Source organism: Leuresthes tenuis, unplaced genomic scaffold (assembly GCF_036924035.1).
Source record: "Leuresthes tenuis unplaced genomic scaffold, fLeuTen1.0.hap1 SCAF_15, whole genome shotgun sequence".
NCBI classification, from domain to species: Eukaryota; Metazoa; Chordata; class Actinopteri; order Atheriniformes; family Atherinopsidae; genus Leuresthes; species Leuresthes tenuis.
In genome coordinates, this window is record NW_027325369.1 from 1,037,985 (window position 1) to 1,059,160 (window position 21,176).

The window sequence follows — 21,176 nt, forward strand, 5'->3', positions numbered from 1 at the left end:
GGTTCGTTTGTCAAAGGAGGATCTTTGAAGACCTACCATCAATCCCAAAGAGTCGACTGGAGAATGCAGACAGGATGGATACAGTGGATCAAATGTCCTGGACCTACTGTATAAACACGGTTAAAGTCACTAAAAGGCTTTTGGTTAAAATCCCTAGAAATGATCTGCTGGAAGAGTTCCCAACATACATGTCAGAACCCTCAGGTAAGTCAAGTAAAGATTCAGTGGGATGTTCCAACACCTGCTCACCTTGGACAAACCTAACTGAATGTATGACTGTGGTAAACTGGACCTGACTGCATTCAGATCCCCTCCAGACACTATGCTGTAACAACAGTTTGGTTACTGTTTGATATGAGTTTGTGATTCCTCCATAAAACCTCCCACACAGTCAGGACCTGACAGTCCAATGAGCTGAATACACACAGCACTCAGAAAGTCTTCTCTTTCACTCTGTTTCTGTAAAGCATTGTCTCATGTGTGCCTTTCTGTCTTCATTCAGACATCCTCAGTGAGTGTCAGCGTCAGCTCAAGGCTCAGCTAACGGAGAAGTTTGAGTGTGTGTCTGATGGGCTCGGTATGGCAGTGAAGGAAACCTCCCTGAATCAGATCTACACAGAGCTCTACATCACAGAGGGAGGGACTGCAGAGTTTAATGATGAACACGAGGTCAGACAGATTGAAGCAGCATCCAGGAAACCACACAGACCAGAAACATCCATCAGACAAGAAGACATCTTTAAAGTGCCACCTCGAAGGAAGAGACCAGTCAGAGCTGTGATGACAATGGGAGTGGCTGGCATTGGGAAAACAGTCTTAACTCAGAAGTTCACTCTGGACTGGGCTGAAGGCAAAGCCAACCAGGACATCCAGCTCCTGTTTCCATTCACTTTCAGAGAGCTGAATGCGCTGAAAGAGAAAAAGTTCAGCTTGGTGGAACTTGTTCATCACTGCTTTACTGAAACCAAAGAAGCAGGAATCTGCAGCTTTGAACAGTTCCAGGTTGTGTTCATCTTTGACGGTCTGGATGAGTGTCGACTTCCTCTGGACTTCCACAGCAATGAGCCCCTGACTGATGCTACAGAGTCCACCTCAGTGGATGTGCTGCTGACAAACCTCATCAGGGGGAAACTGCTTCCCTCTGCTCGCCTCTGGATAACCACACGGCCTGCAGCAGCCAATCAGATCCCTCCTGACTGTGTTGACATAGCAACAGAGGTCAGAGGGTTCACTGACCCACAGAAGGAGGAGTACTTCAGGAGGAGATTCAGAGATGAGGAGCAGGCCAGCAGCATCATCTCCCACATCCAGACATCACGAAGCCTCCACATCATGTGCCACATCCCAGTCTTCTGCTGGATCACTGCTAAAGTCCTGGAGGATGAGCTGAAAACCAGAGAGGGAGGAGAGCTGCCCAAGACCCTGACTGAGATGTACATCCACTTCCTGGTGGTTCAGACCAAAGTGAAGAAGGTCAAGTATGATGGAGGAGCTGGAAAGGATCCAGATGTCAGGAAAGTGATTGAATCTCTGGGAAAACTGGCTTTTCAGCAGCTGCTGAAAGGAAACCTGATCTTCTATGAATCAGACCTGAGAAAGTCTGGCATCGATATCAGAGATGCTTCCCTGTACTCAGGAGTTTTCACAGAGATCTTTAGGGAGGAGAGGGGACTGTACGATAACACAGTTTACTGCTTCGTCCATCTGAGTGTTCAGGAGTTTCTGGCTGCAGTCTACATGATCCACTGTTACACCAACAGGAAGAAAAAGGCGCTGAAGAGCTTCCTGGGAGAAGACTACAGTTACTCATCTCTGGATGACTTCCTGATCAAAGTCATGGAGAAATCCTTGGACAGTAGAAATGGTCATCTGGACCTGTTTGTTCGCTTCCTTCATGGCCTCTCTGTGGAGTCCAACCAGAGACTCTTAGCAGGCCTGCTGGGTCGGATAGAGAACAGTCCAGAAACCATCCAGAGAGTCATCAACAACCTGAAGAAGATTAATCGTAACAGTGAGGCCCGCACAATCTCTCCTGACAGAAGCATCAACATCTTCCACTGTCTGATGGAGATGAACGATCTATCAGTTTATCAGGAGATCCAAGAGTTCCTGAAGTCAGAGAACAGATCAGAGAAGGAACTCTCTGAGATCCAATGCTCAGCGCTGGCCTACATGCTGCAGATGTCAGAGGAGGTTCTGGAGGAGTTTGACCCACACAGCTACAGCACAACAGATGAGGGACGACATAGACTGGTCCCAGTTGTGAGGAACTGCAGAAAGTTTAGGTGAGTCCAGATATCAGCAAACTTTAAAGGAAAAGCTGCTTCAGGCTTCCAGACAATTAAGACTTGAATGGAGAGTCAGCTTTAAACGTACAGATAAAGTAGAACTTTATCTTCTTCTGTTCATATTTACTTTTGTTCTTAATTGCACAATTGAAATTATTTTCCACCACTGAAACCCCCCTCAAATCTGATCATAATTGCAGGATTTAAGGAAAAAAAAGAAGAATTAGACATAAAAATAAATAGAAAAAGAAAATGAGAGAGTGAAACATTTTAAAGGGGATAGTATCTCGCCTGGTAGCATCTGTAGTCCTCTAGTTGGAGCTTGTACAAACTGCTAATAACAGGGATTATGGGCATCTCTGTTCCACCTGTAGCTACATATGGATGGATGGATGGAAGTATTCAACACAAGATCATTCATATTATTCATAAACAATGTTTCACTACTTTTATGCAACAATTGAATTTCAGGTGTATTTGTTACAGCTCTACTATGAGCTCCCTCCAGACGATGGAGCTCCTCCTCTTGAATGTTGGAGCTCCACCCACTGTATTGGTAAGCTCCTCCCTCTGGATGGGGGAAGCTCCTCCCCCCATCTCTAAGGCTGAGCCCAGACCCCTCTGAAGGAAACTCATTTCAGCTGCTTGTATTCACGACCTCATTCTTTGGGTCAGAACCCAGATTTGTGACCACAGGTGAGGGTTGGAACAAAGATGGAGCAGTAACCTGAAAGCTTCTCCATCTCAGCTCAGCTCCCTCTTCACCACAACGGACCAGAGCAGCGCCCTCATTACTGCTGAGGAAGACAAGATGCCTTTTATTTTTATGTCTCTGCCATTATCATGATCTCTTCCTCCGTGGCCATGTTTGTTATTGTCTGAAACCGATGTCGGAACTCTGTACTGCCCTCTGGTGGATGTATTGTGTAACAACCATGCCAACGTAAAGCACACATGGGATTAACAACGTTGGAACAGCAACGTTTGAAGTGGACGTAGCTATTTACAGTCAGGCAGGACACAGGACACAGATGCAGGATCTTTCAGTATAAGACAGTTTATTAAATAAACCTCTTATGGGTCTCCTGACAGAGAAAACAAGGGGCTATTAAATCCTAATACATTATCCTCAATAATTAGGCTTGAGGCTAGTGTAACTATAAAACTTAATGAAAAATCAAACTCACTCCACGCCAGGAGGAAAACGAAAGACTATAAAAGATTATCTTTAAACTCTACGCACTCGTCTAACGAGGCAGAACAAACAAATGATGCTCTCCCGAAAACAGAGGCACTATGAAACTTTACAAAAAACAAAACACTCTCTGTCTAATGGAGGCTCTATGAAATTACAAATCACTAAACGCAACCGCTCCTTTAACGGAGGTGCTATGAAACGAAAGATCTCTCTGAAGGAGGAATGCTCAACTTCAAAGGACAAAGCGACTATGGAACACTGGAAATGGCTACGATGACGAACTCTCATAAGATTGTAACGAATAAACGAAAGGGAAGTTAATATTTCAAAATAAAACCGGAAATGACGAGACAACACCTATTTCAAAACATAAAGTGTCAATGAATCCTGATATTTACGTTCGTAACAGGAGTATAACTTAGTCTTTAATTTGCCATGGGAGACCCTACCAGGAGCCAACGACACCAGCAACACAGCTCTGAGGATCATGGGGATACTCAAAGCCCTCCACAGGGTGGGAGGGGGGATGTTATTATTATTAGTAGTAGAAGTATTGTGTATGTGTTATTGTTCTCTTTGCCATATACACCAACACTAAACATAAGAAAGATCAGACCATCCCTAACTCAACATGCCACCCAACTCCTGGTGCAGGCCATGGTCATCTCCCGCCTTGACTACTGCAATCTTGACACTTTGTCTTTCTGCACTTCTTTCTATGCCTACACCCTATCTCTACTCGGTCACCTCTGACATAGTCAGACTAGTGGGTTCCTTCTATGTAGTTTATTGTTAGCTTTATATAGCTTGTTAAGTCTTCATTTGTAAGTCGCTTTGGATAAAAGCGTCTGCTAAATACATAAACATAAACATTGTTAGAGCTATTTAGTATCTGCTTTCATAATGACATGCTTTGTCATGTGTTATAATAGATTCGGTTTCTGCGCGCTGTCAGCGGCTCAATGTGAAGTTATTGCCTCAGCGATGAAGTCCAGCCCTTCCCACCTGAGAGATTTGGACCTGACAGGCAACAGTCTGTGGGACCCAGGGGTCAAGATTCTGTCAACTGGACTAGAGAGTCCAAACTGTCATTTGGAGGTTCTCAGGTGAGTTAACTCTATGCCCTAATATGTTAAATCTATTTCCTCTGTAAAGTTTTAATTTTCTTGGTTCATAAATCTTCATGATTTAAAAATGTATGAACTTATCCAGCGATGTTCTAGGTTTTGGAACAACACCATTATAATCAGTGGTACCTGACAGAAAACAAAAGCCAGTCGGGCTCTGTGTATGAATGTAAAGGAGGATGTTAAACTAATTTGAGATTTCAGCAGGGGGCTGCACGGTGGTGTGGTCCTGGCCCATGGAGGCTCGGGCGACCTTGCGCCATCGCTGCTTGTCGCCAGTGGGGACCCTGGAGGTCCCGCAGCGGACTCCACCTCGGATCGCTGCCCTGAAGGGGCGGCTGGGTCACCGAAGATCGGGCCGTCCACCAGACGGCCTCCGGCACTGGGGATCGGGTCCCTGGAGGTCTGGCAGTCCGCCAGACGGGACCCGGCTTTAGGCCCTTCAGAGCCCCTCCCTCCCACCCTCGTTGGATGTCTGGAAGCCATCCTTGAGGGGGGGGGCTCTGCTAGCTTTTCTTTGTAATCCACTGGCAGTTGCTGCGCCACGGTAGTCCTCACGCGGATAGACGCCTTTTCATAAAACGAAAGCACGAAGACGGACCTCCGGCAAAGTTTTCTGCTATCTCTTTTGCCTTCAGCCGAATGGTGACTGTAGAGACGCTTCTCCCGGCTGTTCTTTGTTCAATGACCCATTGCTCAAGTTGGTCTTCTAACTGTGGCCACCTCGCTTTGTTTCCGCAGAAACTCAGTTTGGTCTTTTTAACTTGGCGCAGTTCATTTTGTTTTTTCCTCCACTTCCGTGCAATAGATTCATTGATATTGAATTCTCTCACAGCTTCTCTATTCCCATGAACAGCCTCGTAACTGATAGCCTGCAGTTTGATTTGTGCCTCGTAAGCATGTCTCTTTGCTGGTGCCATTTTCGGGTGTCCTTAGACAAACAAATGTTGTTTTGCAGGATACCGGTAGTATACCTACCAGAGTCTCTGATTGGTTTATCGCTGCCAGCACACATACGTCCCTGTGTCAGCGGGAAATGGTCCAGTCAAGGACAACGTCATCGGTCGTTTTTACACTTGCGCGGCAAAAGTGAACGTGGCGGTGAGCGGTGCGAAGGGAGAGCGGTGAGTGATGTGGAGGGGGCTTAATGCCCTGATGAATGCTCGGTGCTCCCGGCAGTAAGTTCAAAATGGCGGTATCCGTGACAGATTTTGGAATCCGGTGCAGACATAAGGCGCACCGGATTATATGGCGCATGGCCGACTTTTGTGAAAATTTAAGGCTTTTAGGTGCACCTTATGGTGCGGAAAATACGGTAATTAATCAACAGGCCTTCTCTGACCCCTGTTGTAACACTGCGTCTGAGACCAGGTTGTTTTGAGCGTTAGAGAAACTTGAGAGTGAGGAGAGGACCGGTGTTGTGTTGGAAACACACCTCATCCACACAGCTGCAGGTTGTCTGAGTTACAGAACGGAACCGTTCAACTAGAAAGCTTCAGCTAGCAAAGTAATGTGGGAACAATAATGTTCATCTTTCAGAAAGGAACAGCAGTAACTCCTTAGAAGTTGGTGTATGTCATCTTCATTAGCTAAGCTGTTAGCGTTAGCTGCTGCTAAAGGAAGAAATAAACCAGTAAATAAACCATGAGGAGTTATTTCTCAGATGCTTCCATTTCCCTGCTCTGAAGTTCAGGCTCTGAGAGTTGGAACTGATCCTCTTTGTGGCTCAGTTCCTTCAGTTCAGCGTTGAACTGGACCAAGTTGTTAAAACAGTGGGATGAAAAGTGGCTGCTGCACATTCACAGTTTTTAGCTAACTCTGCTGGAACATTAGCCTCAGATATAGTTTATCCACTGGGCTCTTATATACTCTGAGGCTGCTGCTGGATGGAAGATGCATGCTCCTCAGTACAGCTGACAGCAGAATATTTCCACCAGAAGTTGGCTTCATCTGTCAGCAGGATTGGTAATAATTGATATTTAATTGAGTTTTTTTTATCTGAGACAAGTGTCCCGACTTTGATCTGAAGCTGACAGCAGCTGCAAAAAGAGATGATCTTTCCCAGTTGGTACTGCTCACTGAGCTAAACTCGGTCCAGTTACATGAACAATAACGGGCAGTAAACAAGTTCCTCTTCAAAAGTTGGTCTCGGGATCATTTTGAGGATTCAGCTGTGGGTTCAGATCTCATTGATGTGAAGGACAAAAAGTTCTGTTTTCCAATCAAATGCATGAAATCAATATAAAGTGTCTGCTCTCATAGTGACATGACTTGTTGTGTGTGTGTTATTACAGAATCAGTCAGCTCTCAGAAACTGAATGTGAAGTCATGGGCTCAGCTTTGAAGTCCAACCCTTCCCATCTGAAGGAACTGGACCTAGAAATGTGTCGTATATCTGGTTCAGGAGTGAAGTTTCTGTCCGCTGCACAAACTGGAGGCTCTGAGGTCAGTTTGTTGTTATTTTCAAAATATTCCAATCCAGTTTTGACATTTAATTGTTTAGTTTATAGAATTTCAGGTCTACATTATGTGTCTCCTGAAAACATTTGAGTGTTTTTCATTGGCAGGGTCAGAGACACAGGTCAAAGCTGAAGAAATGATGAGAAATTCTTTAAGGGTTGAATATGTAGAATGCGCAAAATATCGACATCTAGTGGCTCAAGAGTGTAGTTGCAACAACATAAAAATAATTCCAGCAGGGTTTCCAGGTTCGTTGTAGAAGCGATCAGCACACAGACGATAACACTGTAGCAGACTGTATTAGCCTTACAGTTTTGAAAGACATCGGTAGGTCAAAGCTGCGTACGGTAGGCCACGACTATGTTAGCGGGGACTCATCCGACTCTGGCCCAGCCACCTCGTCCTCCTTCTGTCTGCGGCGAAGGAGAGAGGTCACTAACACTAACACTAAGAGCCCCAAAGGGTCCAAAGATGTGGGGAATATGGCAAATGGCACATGTGACCTAACTGTTCTGTCATTAGCCAAAAATCTTGATGGGAAGGAGGAGTTTACCCGAGATAAACAAACATGGAGTATCAGAAACGTGTGTGAATACTTTGTTTTGTTGCTTTTCTCCTTTTTTCTGACAAAAATACACGCAATACACAACGGATAATGTAACAATCAGAAATATATATAACAACAACTGCTCGCTCTCCTCACTTTAACTCAATGTGGGTCACCACTAACGGCAACAACGGCTAAAAGCTTAACTTACCGGTCGAGGAGAAAACTTGCCGTTTCAGCGTGCATCCTGATGCCGTGGAAATCTTTCACCATCCCTTGTAGGCGTTGTCGATGTTTACTCTACTGACGTTTACTAGTTTTCGCCCTTCTCCGGTCACTCTGCTGCTGGGATGGATAATGCACCGGTCGCCGAGTCTCTGCCATGTTACCCAGTGTCAGCCAGCTGTGTCGAATGTAGAGACTGTACTTGACAACCCGCAGTGATGGGCCGCTATTGGCTGTTACTATGTAAACACCAAGTCATTGACGAACCAGTCAAAATTTCTTAAAGTCTTTAATTCAGACAAATATTATTTTTTATGGAAACGCTATACTGTCATTCTGCACTCCTCTAAAAGCCTTGTGGATATATTATTTTTTTTTAAATATAGCTTTTCATGAAAATTCTACATATTCAATCTTTAATGTTCCAAAAAAACTTTGACTGGGACAAGCAACACTGAAGTGGTTTAACAATGAACCTTCCTTTTCAAGTTTACAGATTATTCTTATTGTAATTATGGTGGATGTCCTTTGTTCATGTAGCGAAGCACAGCAGGAGAGGAAAATTTGCCGGTCTGACGCTTTAACCTGCGTCCACGTTAACTGGCGCCCTTCAACCGAAAGCGTTGTTGTCTGCTGACAGCTGCGGCAGCTGTTGGAAAACCGGAAGAGGTTGTTTAGCTGTCCTAATCAATGTCGTATTGTGTGTGCGCCACATCAAATTATATGTGTGCCACTGCCAAAGGCAGGGCACACATATAATTATTGTGCATACTTATTATTCTCCCGCTTCCGTCACGTTTTTCGGCGCGCTACTCCTCCCGCAGCGAAGGTTCGACTAAAATAAAAAACACATCGTTACGTGCACGCCGATGGGCAGAAGTGTGCTTGTATTTATCTCTCTCATTACTCGAAAGGAATAGCGGATAAATGGGAAAAAGCGGGAAAATTGTCAATGGGAAAATGAATGGAGAAGGCCTTAACGGCCCTTAGAGGCCTCTGAACTCAGTCATACAAGGTCACACACACATCATTCAAAGTTTGTGTGTGACAGGAAAGACTCAGCTTTAACTCTGATAAAGGGCTTGTTAATAGCTTATACGGCTTTGACACAACGGCAGTTTACGTTTTAGGTGTCCAGAGGACCTCGTCTCATGCCGTCACACTCTGTCACTCTAAAAATCTTTAAAAAAAATTTCTCGAACAAATTCCTCTCACGTTCAAAATGTCTGCCTGATCTGAATAAATTATACATCAAAACGTAGGTATTTTAGTTGTCCTTCACCCAGTGTGACTGTCATTGAGCTTGGCCTCACAGATTTCTCACAAATCACCTCTGAGTGCAGAGAGGGAACATTCCATCCCATTATAAAACGGCCTAGCCCTGAAATCAGTCGGAAAACTCATTTTAAAACTACCATAATAAAGGAGCCACGGGGGTTAGAAGAATAAAAATTACACCGCTGGCTTCCCCCGTCCCTTCTGGCGCTCACAGTGAAAGAATTATTCGGATACGACTTCTACTTTTCGAACAGCGAGCGTTTGTTCCAGACTTGTGCCTCAAAATGAAAACCCCAGGATTTTAAGGGGACAAAGTGAGGTGCCCATAGCAACTAATGCTGACCACACCTAAGATGGCTGCCCTGTTCTATCACAGCTGATGAAGCCAGAGCCAAGATGGCGGATGAGGGCAGAGCCAAGATAGCTGATGAGGGCAGAGCCAAGATGGCTGATGAGGGCAGAGTAAACATAGCAGCAGAAGGGCAGCAGCAGGGCTGCAGAAGGGCAGGAACAGGGCAGCAGCAGGGCAGGAGCAGGGCAGCAGAAGGGTAGCAGCAGGGCAGGAGCAGGGCAGCAGAAGGGCAGCAGCAGGGCAGCAACAGGGCAGCAGAAGGGCAGGAGCAGAAGGGCAGCAGGAGGGCAGCAGCAGGGCAGGAGCAGGGCAGCAGAAGGGCAGCAGAAGGGCAGCAGAAGGGCAGCAGCAGGGCAGGAGCAGGGCAGCAGAAGGGCAGCAGAAGGGCAGGAGTAGGGCAGCAGCAGTAGCATGCCTCGATGTACTCCCAAACCTCCAACTTCGTGGAAGGCCACCAGAACCGTTGAGAAATTACATACATAGTGCGCCAGACCCCCGGGTGGAAGGTAAGCAGCAATGTGTGAGCCCAATGGATTACCTGCGGGTGCAGACCGACTGGTACAAACAGTCAGTTCTCTGGGCAACCCTTAGGTAATGGCGCTCCACCAAGTGCTTGCTTTACGTGTTGTTCTATTTGCCAGACACTGCTCCGACCACACAGTCTGGTGGAAGGATGGATTCAGGTTCCTTGGCCGCCGGCTCGGAGTCGTACAGCCGGGACAGAGCGTCTGGTTTAACGTTCCGGGAGCCCGATCTGTAGGAAAGTGTGAAAAGAAAATGATTAAAGAATAGAGTCCACCTGGCCTGTCGAGAATTAAGTCTCTTTGCCCGCCTGATGTACTCTAAATTCTTGTGGTCTGTCCACACTAAAAACGGGTGCATGGCCTCTTCCAGCCAATGTCTCCATTCCTCCAGAGCAACTTTCACAGCCAGCAGTTCCCTGTTACCAACGTCGTAGTTGAACTCCGCAGGGCTGAGCCGCCGGGACAGGAAGGCACAGGGATGCATCTTGCCATCCTCCGATCGCTGAGACAGCACTGCCCCAACACCGGTGCTAGACGCATCCACCTCCACCACGAACTGCCGCTGGGGGTCTGGAAGGGTCAGAATAGGTGCAGATGTGAAGCGACGCTTGAGTTTGTGGAATGAATTTGCTGGCACTCGAGACCAGACATAATAAACTCGAGAAGAAGTAAGAGCATGTAGTGGTGCGGCGATTGAACTGAAACCATGATAAACCGTCTCTAAAAGTTAGCAAATCCTAGAAATTGCTGGAGCTTTTTTCGGCTGTCTGGAGTTGGCCAATTGGCCACAGCACTGATCTTGGGTCCATTTCGGCTCTCCCTGGTGACACAATAAATCCCAAGAAAGACAGTCTGAACATGAAACTGACTTTTTTCGGCTTTAACATAAAGCTAGTTGTCAAGAAATCGTTGTAGCACTTAGGATACATGGTTTCTGTGGGTAGAAAGATCAGGTGACTAAATCAGAATATCATCCTACACACAAATTTATCTAAGAAATCACGAAGAACGTCATTAATCATGGCTTGGAATACTGCGGGTGCGTTCGTGAGTCCAAAGGGCATCACACAGTATTCGTAGTGTCCCGTGGGTGTGTTGGAGCCGGTTTTCCATTCATCTCCCTCTCGGATGCGCACGAGATGGTATGCGTTGCGTAGGTCCAGTTTGGTGAAGACCTGGGCTAGTTGGATCTGGTCGAAAACCGAAGACATGAGTGGAAGTGGGTACCGGTTCTTGACGGTGATGTCGTTGAGAGGGCTGTAATCTATGCAGGGCCGTAACGACCCATCCTTCTTGTCCACGAAGAAGAATCCTGCTGCGGCCGGCGATGATGAAGGTCGGATGAGTCCAGTTTTCAGGGAGGCCTCGATGTAGTTGGTTATTGCCTGGCGCTCGGTACCGACATCGAATATAATCGCCCCTTAGGGATAGGGGTGCCAGGCAGCAGATCAATGGGGCAATCGAAAGGATGATGAGGAGGAAGTGATGTGGCTTTGACTTTATTAAATACTTCTTTTAAATGATGATAACAGCGAGGAACTGTGGTCAGGTCTGGGTACTGGGAGTCTGTGATGGGATGAGCAGAGATAGCATTAAACATGGTTGAAGATGCTATTCTGGCCCCTAGACACTTCTGTGTGTTCTCCAATGGTTAAGGAGACAGGTTCTGTGGCGTGAGTAATAACAAATAGTTCTTGGCCATCGAGTGAAGTGGCCTTCACGGATCTTTCAAGTCTCTTGGATCCCAATCTCTGGGCTAACCCTTTGTCCATTAGACTCTCGTCTGCTCCAATGAGCGCCTCCATAGAAATAGTGAGGGTGTGGTGTTTTACCTGGACGGGGGTTAGCATTCGGGTTGTTGGCACGACGAGTGTGGTGCTTCGGGGAATCCGGCGGATTCTGGCGGGGCAAGTAGCCACTAGGTGTCCCAGTTCTCCGCAGTAAAGGCACGACCTTCTCTCAAGCGTCTTTCACGCTCCTCTGGAGGGAGTCGGGCCCGTCCCATCTGCATGGGTTCCTCGGTCTGTGGCGTTGGAGCTGGTTGATTCCGCTCCAATGATGGTCCTGTCGGAGGTACCCATGATGTGGTGGTCTGGGTTCGGACGAAGCGCGGCACCTCACGTTCCAACCGCAGAGACTTGAGTTCCTCCAGCCGATTGTCTGTGCGGATGGCCAAGGAAATCAGTGAGTCGAGGTCTGAGGGAAGATCTATGGGCTAAAGTCTTTCGAGAACATGATTGTTTATGTTTATGTATTTAGCAGACGCTTTTATCCAAAGCGACTTACAAATCAAGATATAACAAGCGAGAACAAGTGGGACGACACATGAAAATTGGATTGTCTTAGGCGTGGTGTAGGAGCTGCTAGACGACAATCCTGGGACGAACAGAGGGACCGAGTTGTAACATAAGCCTTTGCAAGAGCATTCAAGTAGATGGGAGCCGTTCCATTAAGCACTTTGTAGCTAACATCAGGGACTTGAACCTGATGTGGGCGGCTAAGGGCAGCCAGTGGAGTTCAATGAACAGAGGGGGGACGTGTTCTTTTAGGCTGATTGAAGACCAGACGTGCCGCCGCGTTCTGGACCATCTGCAGAGGTTTCATAGTACAGGCTGGGAGACCAGTTAGGGGATATATAGGTATGGTCTGATCTTTCTTATGTTTAGTAATGCAAAGTGGCATGAACGAGCAACCGAGGTAACATGTTCTTTGAAGGTTAGTTGGTCATCAATCATGACACCCAAGTTTGTAGCAACCTTTGATGGAGCAAGAGAGAGGGATTCAGTTTGGATGCAGATGCTGTTGGGTATGGTTGGTTTGGCTGGGAAGACCAGCAGTTCAGTTTTTGGGAGGTTAAGTTGGAGGTGATGGGCTTTCATTCATGTTGATATGTCAGAGAGACAGTCTGAGAAATAAACACTATGAAAAATTACTACAAGTTACAAGACAAGTCACAAAACGAAAAGTGTTCAGGAATCATGACAATAATCAACCCGTATTGTTGAAGGTCAGCAGGATCAGCCAAGAACAGGGAGGGAGGAAGAAGCTCTCAACAGCATCCCCTCATTTGCCTACTTTCATTAAATTCCATTAAAGTTTTGTTTTAGTGAACATTTGCATTGATTATTCAGACGCATCATGATAAAGAAAATGTGAAAACCAGAAGTATCACCTGTGGGTCTCTAAATGGCGTTGTGATGAAAGGTTCCCTTTACCAGCCCCATATGTATATGCGTAATTATGTTCATATGTAATAATATTTTACCAGATCCGGTAAGTGTTGTGATGTTTTTCAGAGGTCATTTTTATTTTTGGATCATATAACAGCAGACTCTAAATGTTGCACTGATGGACGTGAAGCTGGCAGCATCATCAGATGTGGGTTCAGATCAGACTGATGTGAACAGCATCATACTGTTTCCCCATTAAAATGCATGAACTCAACATAAAATGTCCACTTTCATGATAGTGTCTTTTGTCTTCTGTGTTATGACAGACTCTATTGGTGTGAATTATCAGACACTGTTTGGGAAGTTGTGGCCTCAGGTCTGCAGTCCAACCCTTCCTATCTGAAAAAACTGGAAGTGGACTATGACAACCTGAAGGATTCAGAAGTGGAGCTTCTGTCTGGTGGACTGGGGAGTCCAAACTGTAGGCTGGAGACACTGAGGTCAGTTCACTGTCTTATTATCATTATTATTGTTACTGTTAGCAGCAGCAGTTGTAAAAACAACTTAGGAAGGGCTATAAAGCCTGTCAGAGAGCCAGAGGTGTTCCCCTGACCTCTAAACTCTCCAGATGCCAATCTGATGGAGTCGAATCTGAGGGAAACAAGCCCAGCACACAAAGACCTTGTTGTTGTTCTTATTAGCATGAAGCGCCTCGCCTGTCCTGCTGCAGCCACCTGCCAGTTTTTAACGTGGTGACGTTTTCCACCCACCAGATATCGTGACATGATGATGATCTACGTTAACAAAACAGCTTGATTCAGAGAAAAAGTCATTGATCAGGGCATGGGAATGTTGAGCTGCCCATTTAAAACCTGAACACACCTGGTTGCATTAAAAATGATGTGACCTTCATGTTTGATTCTTCATTCAGTTTGGACAGCTGCAGTTTGTCAGAGACCAGCTGTGCTTTCCTGGGCTCAGCTCTGAAGTCCAACCCCTCCCATCTGAGACATCTGAGGCTGAACAATAATTCCAGTTTGAACGACTCTGCACTGAAGCCATTTTCAGGTTTTCTGGAGAGTCCACACTGTAAACTGAAGACTCTAAGGTCAGTTCACTGCCTGCTGGTATAGCAGATCTCGTGTTTAAAACCAAGTGAGGTTTGAACACACAGAACATCTAAACATTTAATTCTAAATATCCTTTTCTTCATTTTTCACTTTTCTTCTTGTACATTTAGCCTTCTGTCACAAAAAGTTGAGGTTTTGTTGAAAATGCTTAAATGTTCAGTCAACTCTTCAGTTCAGCAAATATTTATAATTTGAGTATACCGAGAACACAGACACACACATAAATGTAAGTTAAAGCATAACTGCAGATGCAGTTATTAAGATATGAAGGTTAAAGATATAACACAGACTTATGATATAAGAACATCAAATAACAACATGACATAACATAGGTAATGATTATGAGTCTCAGCATTCAGATGGATATCTGTAAATGTATGCTCTATAAATAATGAACCAAATCATGTAATTTTCCTGTGTTAAACATGGAATACAAGAAGTCACAGCAGGAAACATCAGTTAATAGTTGCATTATTTCATATAAATGTCCCACTATTGACTTGATTTTGGGTTTAACTATTCAATACTACAGACCACTAGGGGGCAATATGGCCCCATAGGCAGATCAGTAATTTTCCAAAATAATGATTTCTTCAGTATTCCTCCAAGTACAATCATGAAATAGGTCTTAAAAGGTAGTTCTTGATTTCATTGAGAACCTGAAAGAACTTGTACACAGATATAAAACACATTTAATAGAGTTTCAAGATTAAACTGAAAGTGAATCTGAGCAAGGTCATTGTCAGAGTTCCATGAGGCATCTGGCTGAGCCAGGGTACATGTCACTTTAGTTTATGGTTGTTCAGATAAAATGGGGGTGTCTTTGTATTTTGTCTCCAATACTCTCCTAAGAGGCCCGTTGCTTGTTCAACTTGTTATTAATGCATCCACCTAAGTTTATGGTGCAGGTCTGTGGAAAGGAGGGCTGAGAAACAAAATGCTATCATGGAGCAAAGGTTGTTGTAAATTTATTTTTCTTTTGGTTTAGAAATTCCCCCATCTGGTCTTTACACACTGACTATCCCCACAAAGGAATGTGGGAATCCAAAAGGTTTGCATTAATTCCACTCTTAAGTTCGCTACTTATCCCCCATTCGAATCGGATCTGGAGTTGTTGCAACTCCGAATTGCAGGTGAAGAACTCCAGTGTGTCCGAGAATGGTGGTAGTTGGAAGTTTCAAGAGGGTTACAATTTCTGGATGTAATCAGGTTGACGTTCAATTAATCTACTGACGTGGTGTCGAGACAATTTGTGTTAAACGGATGCGTTTGGGAATCTTCGCAGATAGAAATATCGTTCAAATATGCTCGGATGTCATGTGGTATCCCAGGATTGGGGTCAAACCTGGGTACATTGCGAGCAATTTTGTCAAGGTGTTCATCGGAGCGAGCTTGTGAATTGTGGGGTTCCTAGAGTAGGAAATAATTGATCTGGTTTACCTGGATCAAAAGTGATCATTTCAGATCTGAAAGAATGTGTTGTTGAAGACGGGTATAACAGTTGGGCTTTTGTAGGTCCCTTTCTTGTTAGGACAAGGGTCCCCTCTATCTTCCCAGGAGAAACCATGTGTTTCCTGCTCACATCCAGTCTCCAAGGACTGACGTAGGTCTCTCTTAACACCTTCTGATAACACCAACAGGTGCTCCCGTTGTTGATGTGTTTTGTTCATCTTTAGCTTTGCCTAACTGTTCTTTCATCAGCTCCATTTGTTCCTGCTGAAAGGGGAATTCCGGTATTTTTAAACCTAGACCTTATTTCTAGCATGAAATACGTTTATCTACTCACCGGGAACAGTTTGGCGAAAGTCAGCGTCCTTCGGGAAGCTATTTAGAAAACTCGCGATCGGCATATGTCCATATAACGGAGTAAATGGGGCAGGGACGATGCAGCCTCTAAATAAGCCATTATCTGTCTTTATTTCAAATGAGTGGCTCCTTATCAGGCCACTGCAGAGCTTGATGACGAGCTGATCATTTGAATCAGGTGTGGTGGAGGAGGGAAACATCGAAAACTTGCAGGGCAGTGGGTCATGAGGACTGGACACTGGTCTACCATAAGAGGCCTCACACGGGGCACCAAAAATGCATAGTAAATTGTTTCAAGATTCGACTGAAAGTGAATCTGAGCAAGGTAAGTTCCATGAGTTCCATGAGGCATCTGGCTCTTATCTGACTGAGCCAGGGTAAATGTCACTTTAGTTTATGGTTGTCCAGATAGAGTGGGGGTGTCTTAGTCTGTTTTGTCTCCAATACTCTCCTAAGAGGTCTTTTGTTTGTTCAACTTAGTTAGCACTAAGTCATTAATTCATCCACCTAAGTTTATAGTGCAGGTCTGTGGAAAGAAGGGGTGAGAAACATCCCCCAAAATGCTTTCTGGGGCAAATTTATTTTTCTTTTGGTTTAGAAATTCCCCCATCTGGTCTTTACACACTGACCATCCCCACAAAGGAATGTGGGAATCCAAAAGGTTTGCATTAATTCCACTCTTAAGTTCGCTACATATCCCCCATTCGAATCGGATCTGGAGTTGTTGCAACTCCGAATTGCAGGTGAAGAACTCCAGTGTGTCCGAGAATGGTGGTAGTTGGAAGTTTCAAGAGGGTTACAATTTCTGGATGTAATCAGGTTGACGTTCAATTAATCTACTGACGTGGTGACGAGACAATTTGTGTTTAACGGATGTGTTTGGGAATCTTCGCAGATAGAAATCAATATTGTTCAAATATGCTCGGATGTCATGTGGTATCCCAGGATTGGGGTCAAACCTGGGTACATTTGGTACATTTGGTCTTTTGGTTTAGAAATTTTTAAACACAAACATTTGTGTGGGTGGTGACCGCAGGGCTCAGAGGTGTGAGACTCACTTTGTGTCTCTACTAAAGAAGCAGGTTGCATCATTTTATACTTGATGCACAAGTCAGAAATGATGATTATGATAGCTGCGGGCCTGCAGTGATGATAGCTTTATTACACATTCATTATTTGTCTGTTTTGCTTCATGGCAGAGTAGAGGATTTCACACCATTACTTTAGTTCATGTAGAAACTGTTATTTTAGTTTTTATTTTGTGTCCTTGGGCTCCTTTCTTCTTCTTTTGATGGGTTGTTTGCATTTGTAATGTTCCCATTTTGATTCCCTCTGATTCCAGGAGATGTGATGACATGAACCACATTCACAGAAAGAGAAAATCACTTCAAATGTCACTCAGATCAGGGAAAATCTAATTTAGGACATAATAATGTTCAGTGTTTTATTCTTTCTCCAGTTTGTGTCGGTGCAGTTTGTCAGAGATCAGCTGTGCTCTGCTGGGCTCAGCTCTGATGTCTAACCCCTGCCACCTGACAGAGCTGGACCTGAGTTACAATAAGCTGAAAGATGCAGGAGTGATGGAGCTGTGTGGCTTTCTGAAGAGTCAACGCTGTACACTGAAGACTCTGAGGTCGGTTCTCTTTCTGCCTGCAACTATTATAGATTAAATATATATTTTCTAAACCTATGTATGAGATTATAGAGCTTCCATCCATACAGTTGTTAATGTAGCTTTTGTTCATATTTTAGTTTTCTTGTCCTTAATTTGATCTTTTGTCACAATAAAAGAGTTTCAGTTTTATACAGAAACCGTGGAAAAGGTCGACTGTCAACTCTTCAATGAAATACGTGTAATTTTTCTTTGTTAACTTGGAACATTTGCATGTGGCTATAGAAACATTTCTGTGTTTTACTTTCTCAAAGTGATTTCACTGACTGACAATTGATAGAAATACACTTGTGTGTGTGTGAAGGATTTGCAGATTAAATCACAGATTAAATCAGATTAAATCACATTTGTAGATAATTTCCATTTATTACAAAAACGATGTCCACAAAATCTTTGCTGTGGGAAAGAGTCAAAGCTGACTGCACGTGTTGAGATTCCTGTCAGATATTTCTTGGTCACTGTTGACGAACTCTGATGTTTAAGACTGGAAAGGAAAAAGAGAACAAAGAGGAATTGAACGTGTGGCGTACTAACACCAACGGCTGCAGTAAGATGATTTACAGTTAAAACTGACAACGCCACCCTGGGGATTTCACCAAGGGAAAACATTTATTAAAACAAGTTAAATACAATAAGGTATGGGCTGTTAAAATAATGCTAAGGCTCACCAGTGGGGGAGGCAGTTGCAGTTTAGGGCTTTCAGTGATTGTTCACCTTCAAGCATACAACGATATGACAGGTTTATGAATCACGTTCAGGAACCACTGTAACTCAAAACCTTTTGTCACTTCCCTGTTGAACCAAAATCAAAGCAGCTGGATTAGGTTTATAAAATGATCATGGCAAAGATTCACATTCATTCTTTTTACAATGTGACTTTTCAGTTTATAAAAAACTGGAAACGGTACCATGAAAACAAATTTTCACAGTTTATATGCTATTGAAGGGATTATACAAATAAAATGTGAGAATATGGGTTTAGGTGATTAACTTATCCGATATACAAACTTATGCTATAAGATAAACTTATATCATATTGTACTGTACTGTAGTGCACTGTACTGTTTTGCACTGTACTATGCTGTATTGCACATGTTAATTTGCATTTAAAACCTTAATGTTTTAACTTAATTTACATGTTTTACTCTGCATACAGATTGGTGAACTGCTTTTTGACAGCGATCAGCTGCGCTCTTTTGGCCTCAGCTCTGAAGTTTAACCCCTCCCAGATGACAGAACTGGACCTGAGTCACAACAAGCTGAGAGATTCAGGAGTGAAGCATCTGTATGGTTTTCTGAATAATCAACATTGTAAACTGGAGAGTCTGGGGTAAGTTTCCTTTCTGTCTGCTATTGTAGATCATATGTTTACTTCCTGACTGAAGCAGCTTATGTATAGAAAGAACTTCCATCCATAGAATTGTGAATATTCCTTTGTTCATATGTTCACTTTCCCCGACTTCCTGGAATAATGCCGGATAATAAGCTGGAATGTTGGTCATGAACAGCAGCAGACAGAAATGTGATATAATTACTGATTTATGAACACTATGAACTATGTCAGTGTGTATTTGTTTTTGCCTGTTTGCCACCAACAGTGTTAGTTGGTTAGTTTTTTGTTTTCTAGCTTTGTGTGAAATCCAGATTTTCCACCAAACATGAAAACAAGAAAATTCTACACTCATCTGTCTGTTGTGCTGCTTCAGGAACTTGTGATGATAATTATGGCACTTTTTGTTCTGAATAACCACAACAACCGGAAAGCTGTTCACATGTACCCCTTTTCAACCAAAGCGGTTCCAGCGCGGGTTCAGGACTGGTGTTAGAACCAGTTCTGCTGAGTCTAGCTCAGAACTGGTTTGGTTTTCCACAGTAGGTGTTAGACCCAGAACCAAAATCTACAGTGTTTGTCTCGTGTTCCCAGCAAACGGTCGTCTTTTGGTCGACTACTAATGGATCTGTGTACTTTTCACTGTAGAAACTTGTGACATATTGAGCTGCACATTCAAACCCTGATCAGATGTGACTGGATAAGAAATAATTGCATCTATATATTTTATTCCTTCTCTAGCTTGGTAAACTGCACTATGTCAAAGGTCAGCTGCGACATTCTGGCTTCAACTTTGAAGTCAAACCTGTCCCATCTGACAACGCTCGACTGTGGTGGCAACAACCTGACAGAGTCAGATGTGAAGCAGCTGAGCGACATAAAGAAGAGTCCACACTACAAGCTGAAGACTCTGAGGTCAGTAGAGGTTTGCAGTGATTCTGTGCTTCTTTCAGCAGGAAAGAAGGCTTCATGACTGTCAGCACTTTATTTACACTGTGGATGTCAGTTAAATCTGCAGAGCAAACTGACTTGATGCTAAAGTCTCTGCAGGTGTGTGAGCGTCTGTGTGTTTATTCCAACCCGTTAATGTGAGATCTGACAGGAGGCCGGCTCACCTGCTGCTCTTTATACTGAATACTGCATCAGCTGAGGAAGTGATGCGAGGTCAGTACTCATCCGTTCTTTCTTCTTCTCTCTGCAGCTGGAAGTGATGATTATTTTCCAGATGACAGTGAATGGGACAGTGTCTCTGCTCAGAGCGGTGGAAGCAACAACAGTTTGTCCGTAGAGGCTCTGACTGGACCGTGTAACTGGGAGGTGGAGTAAAGAGGAGGGCTTCCAGATCCAGATGCTCTGCTAAGACTGTCAGCAAAGCTGCACTGAAAGTATTCAGACAGCATGAACATAAAAGCCCGTCCTTCATGAAGCTCATTGATGTTTCACTGTCACGTAAACCTTCCTGCATCAACAGTCCGTTCTGTTGTTAGTCACTGCTGGTTGTGCATATATGTATATATATCTGGAACAGTGTTTTTTACCCCTGATTAATCCACACATTTATTCCATTTGAGCTGCTCCAGCTTCCATGCACAGTTTCTACTTTCTTTCTTACTGTCAGCTGTTTTTATGCAGTGGGAGGAAAATAGTGTCTCATGGAGGAAACGAGTGATTTATTCTGCAGATGAGTTCTACAGTCACAGAAGCTGCTTGAAGATGAATTTTGGAACATTTTTAACTGATGATAAGTGTGCCATTTTTACTTGCTTCACTTTTGGAAAACTTTAATCAGTTAAAAGTGCCCCATTCTTACTCTCCCCACTTTGGGGGCAAGCGTCCCTGGCCTGGAACACTCAGCCACAATTATGCACTCCTCCTTGGGCACACACTATCGTCGGCACCCGCTGTAGCTCCGGTTCCCATCCAATGCCTCTCCACACCTCCAGGAGCCAGGCCCCAATTTGCGACACTATTTCAGTCAGGGAAATGCTCCAAAGAACCCCCATTGTAGCCCTTTGCTCATGGCCAAGTAGAAGGTACTTAGAAAATTCTTATGAAATCTTGCTATATGT

The 21,176-nt window shown here is 44.2% G+C and overlaps 1 protein-coding gene across 1 annotated transcript; it reads left to right on the top strand.

Moving 5' to 3' along the window:
- The first annotated feature begins 138 nt into the window (after window positions 1-138).
- Window positions 139-20,693, top strand: LOC140270188 (protein NLRC3-like). Its single transcript, XM_072365296.1, has 9 exons — window positions 139-204; window positions 503-2,285; window positions 4,419-4,592; window positions 13,496-13,669; window positions 14,101-14,277; window positions 17,565-17,738; window positions 18,934-19,107; window positions 19,849-20,022; window positions 20,309-20,693. The coding sequence occupies exons 1-9, from the start codon at window positions 189-191 to the stop codon at window positions 20,316-20,318; spliced, it is 2,856 nt and encodes a 951-aa protein (XP_072221397.1). The 5' UTR covers window positions 139-188; the 3' UTR covers window positions 20,319-20,693.
- The last annotated feature ends 483 nt before the right edge of the window (window positions 20,694-21,176 follow it).

Excerpts from the sequence above, each read along its gene's own strand:
- LOC140270188 (XM_072365296.1), top strand. Across the intron at positions 4,593-13,495 it reads TGTCATTTGGAGGTTCTCAG|ACTCTATTGGTGTGAATTAT; the intron begins GTGAGTTAACTC and ends GTGTTATGACAG. Across the intron at positions 14,278-17,564 it reads TGTAAACTGAAGACTCTAAG|TTTGTGTCGGTGCAGTTTGT; the intron begins GTCAGTTCACTG and ends TTCTTTCTCCAG.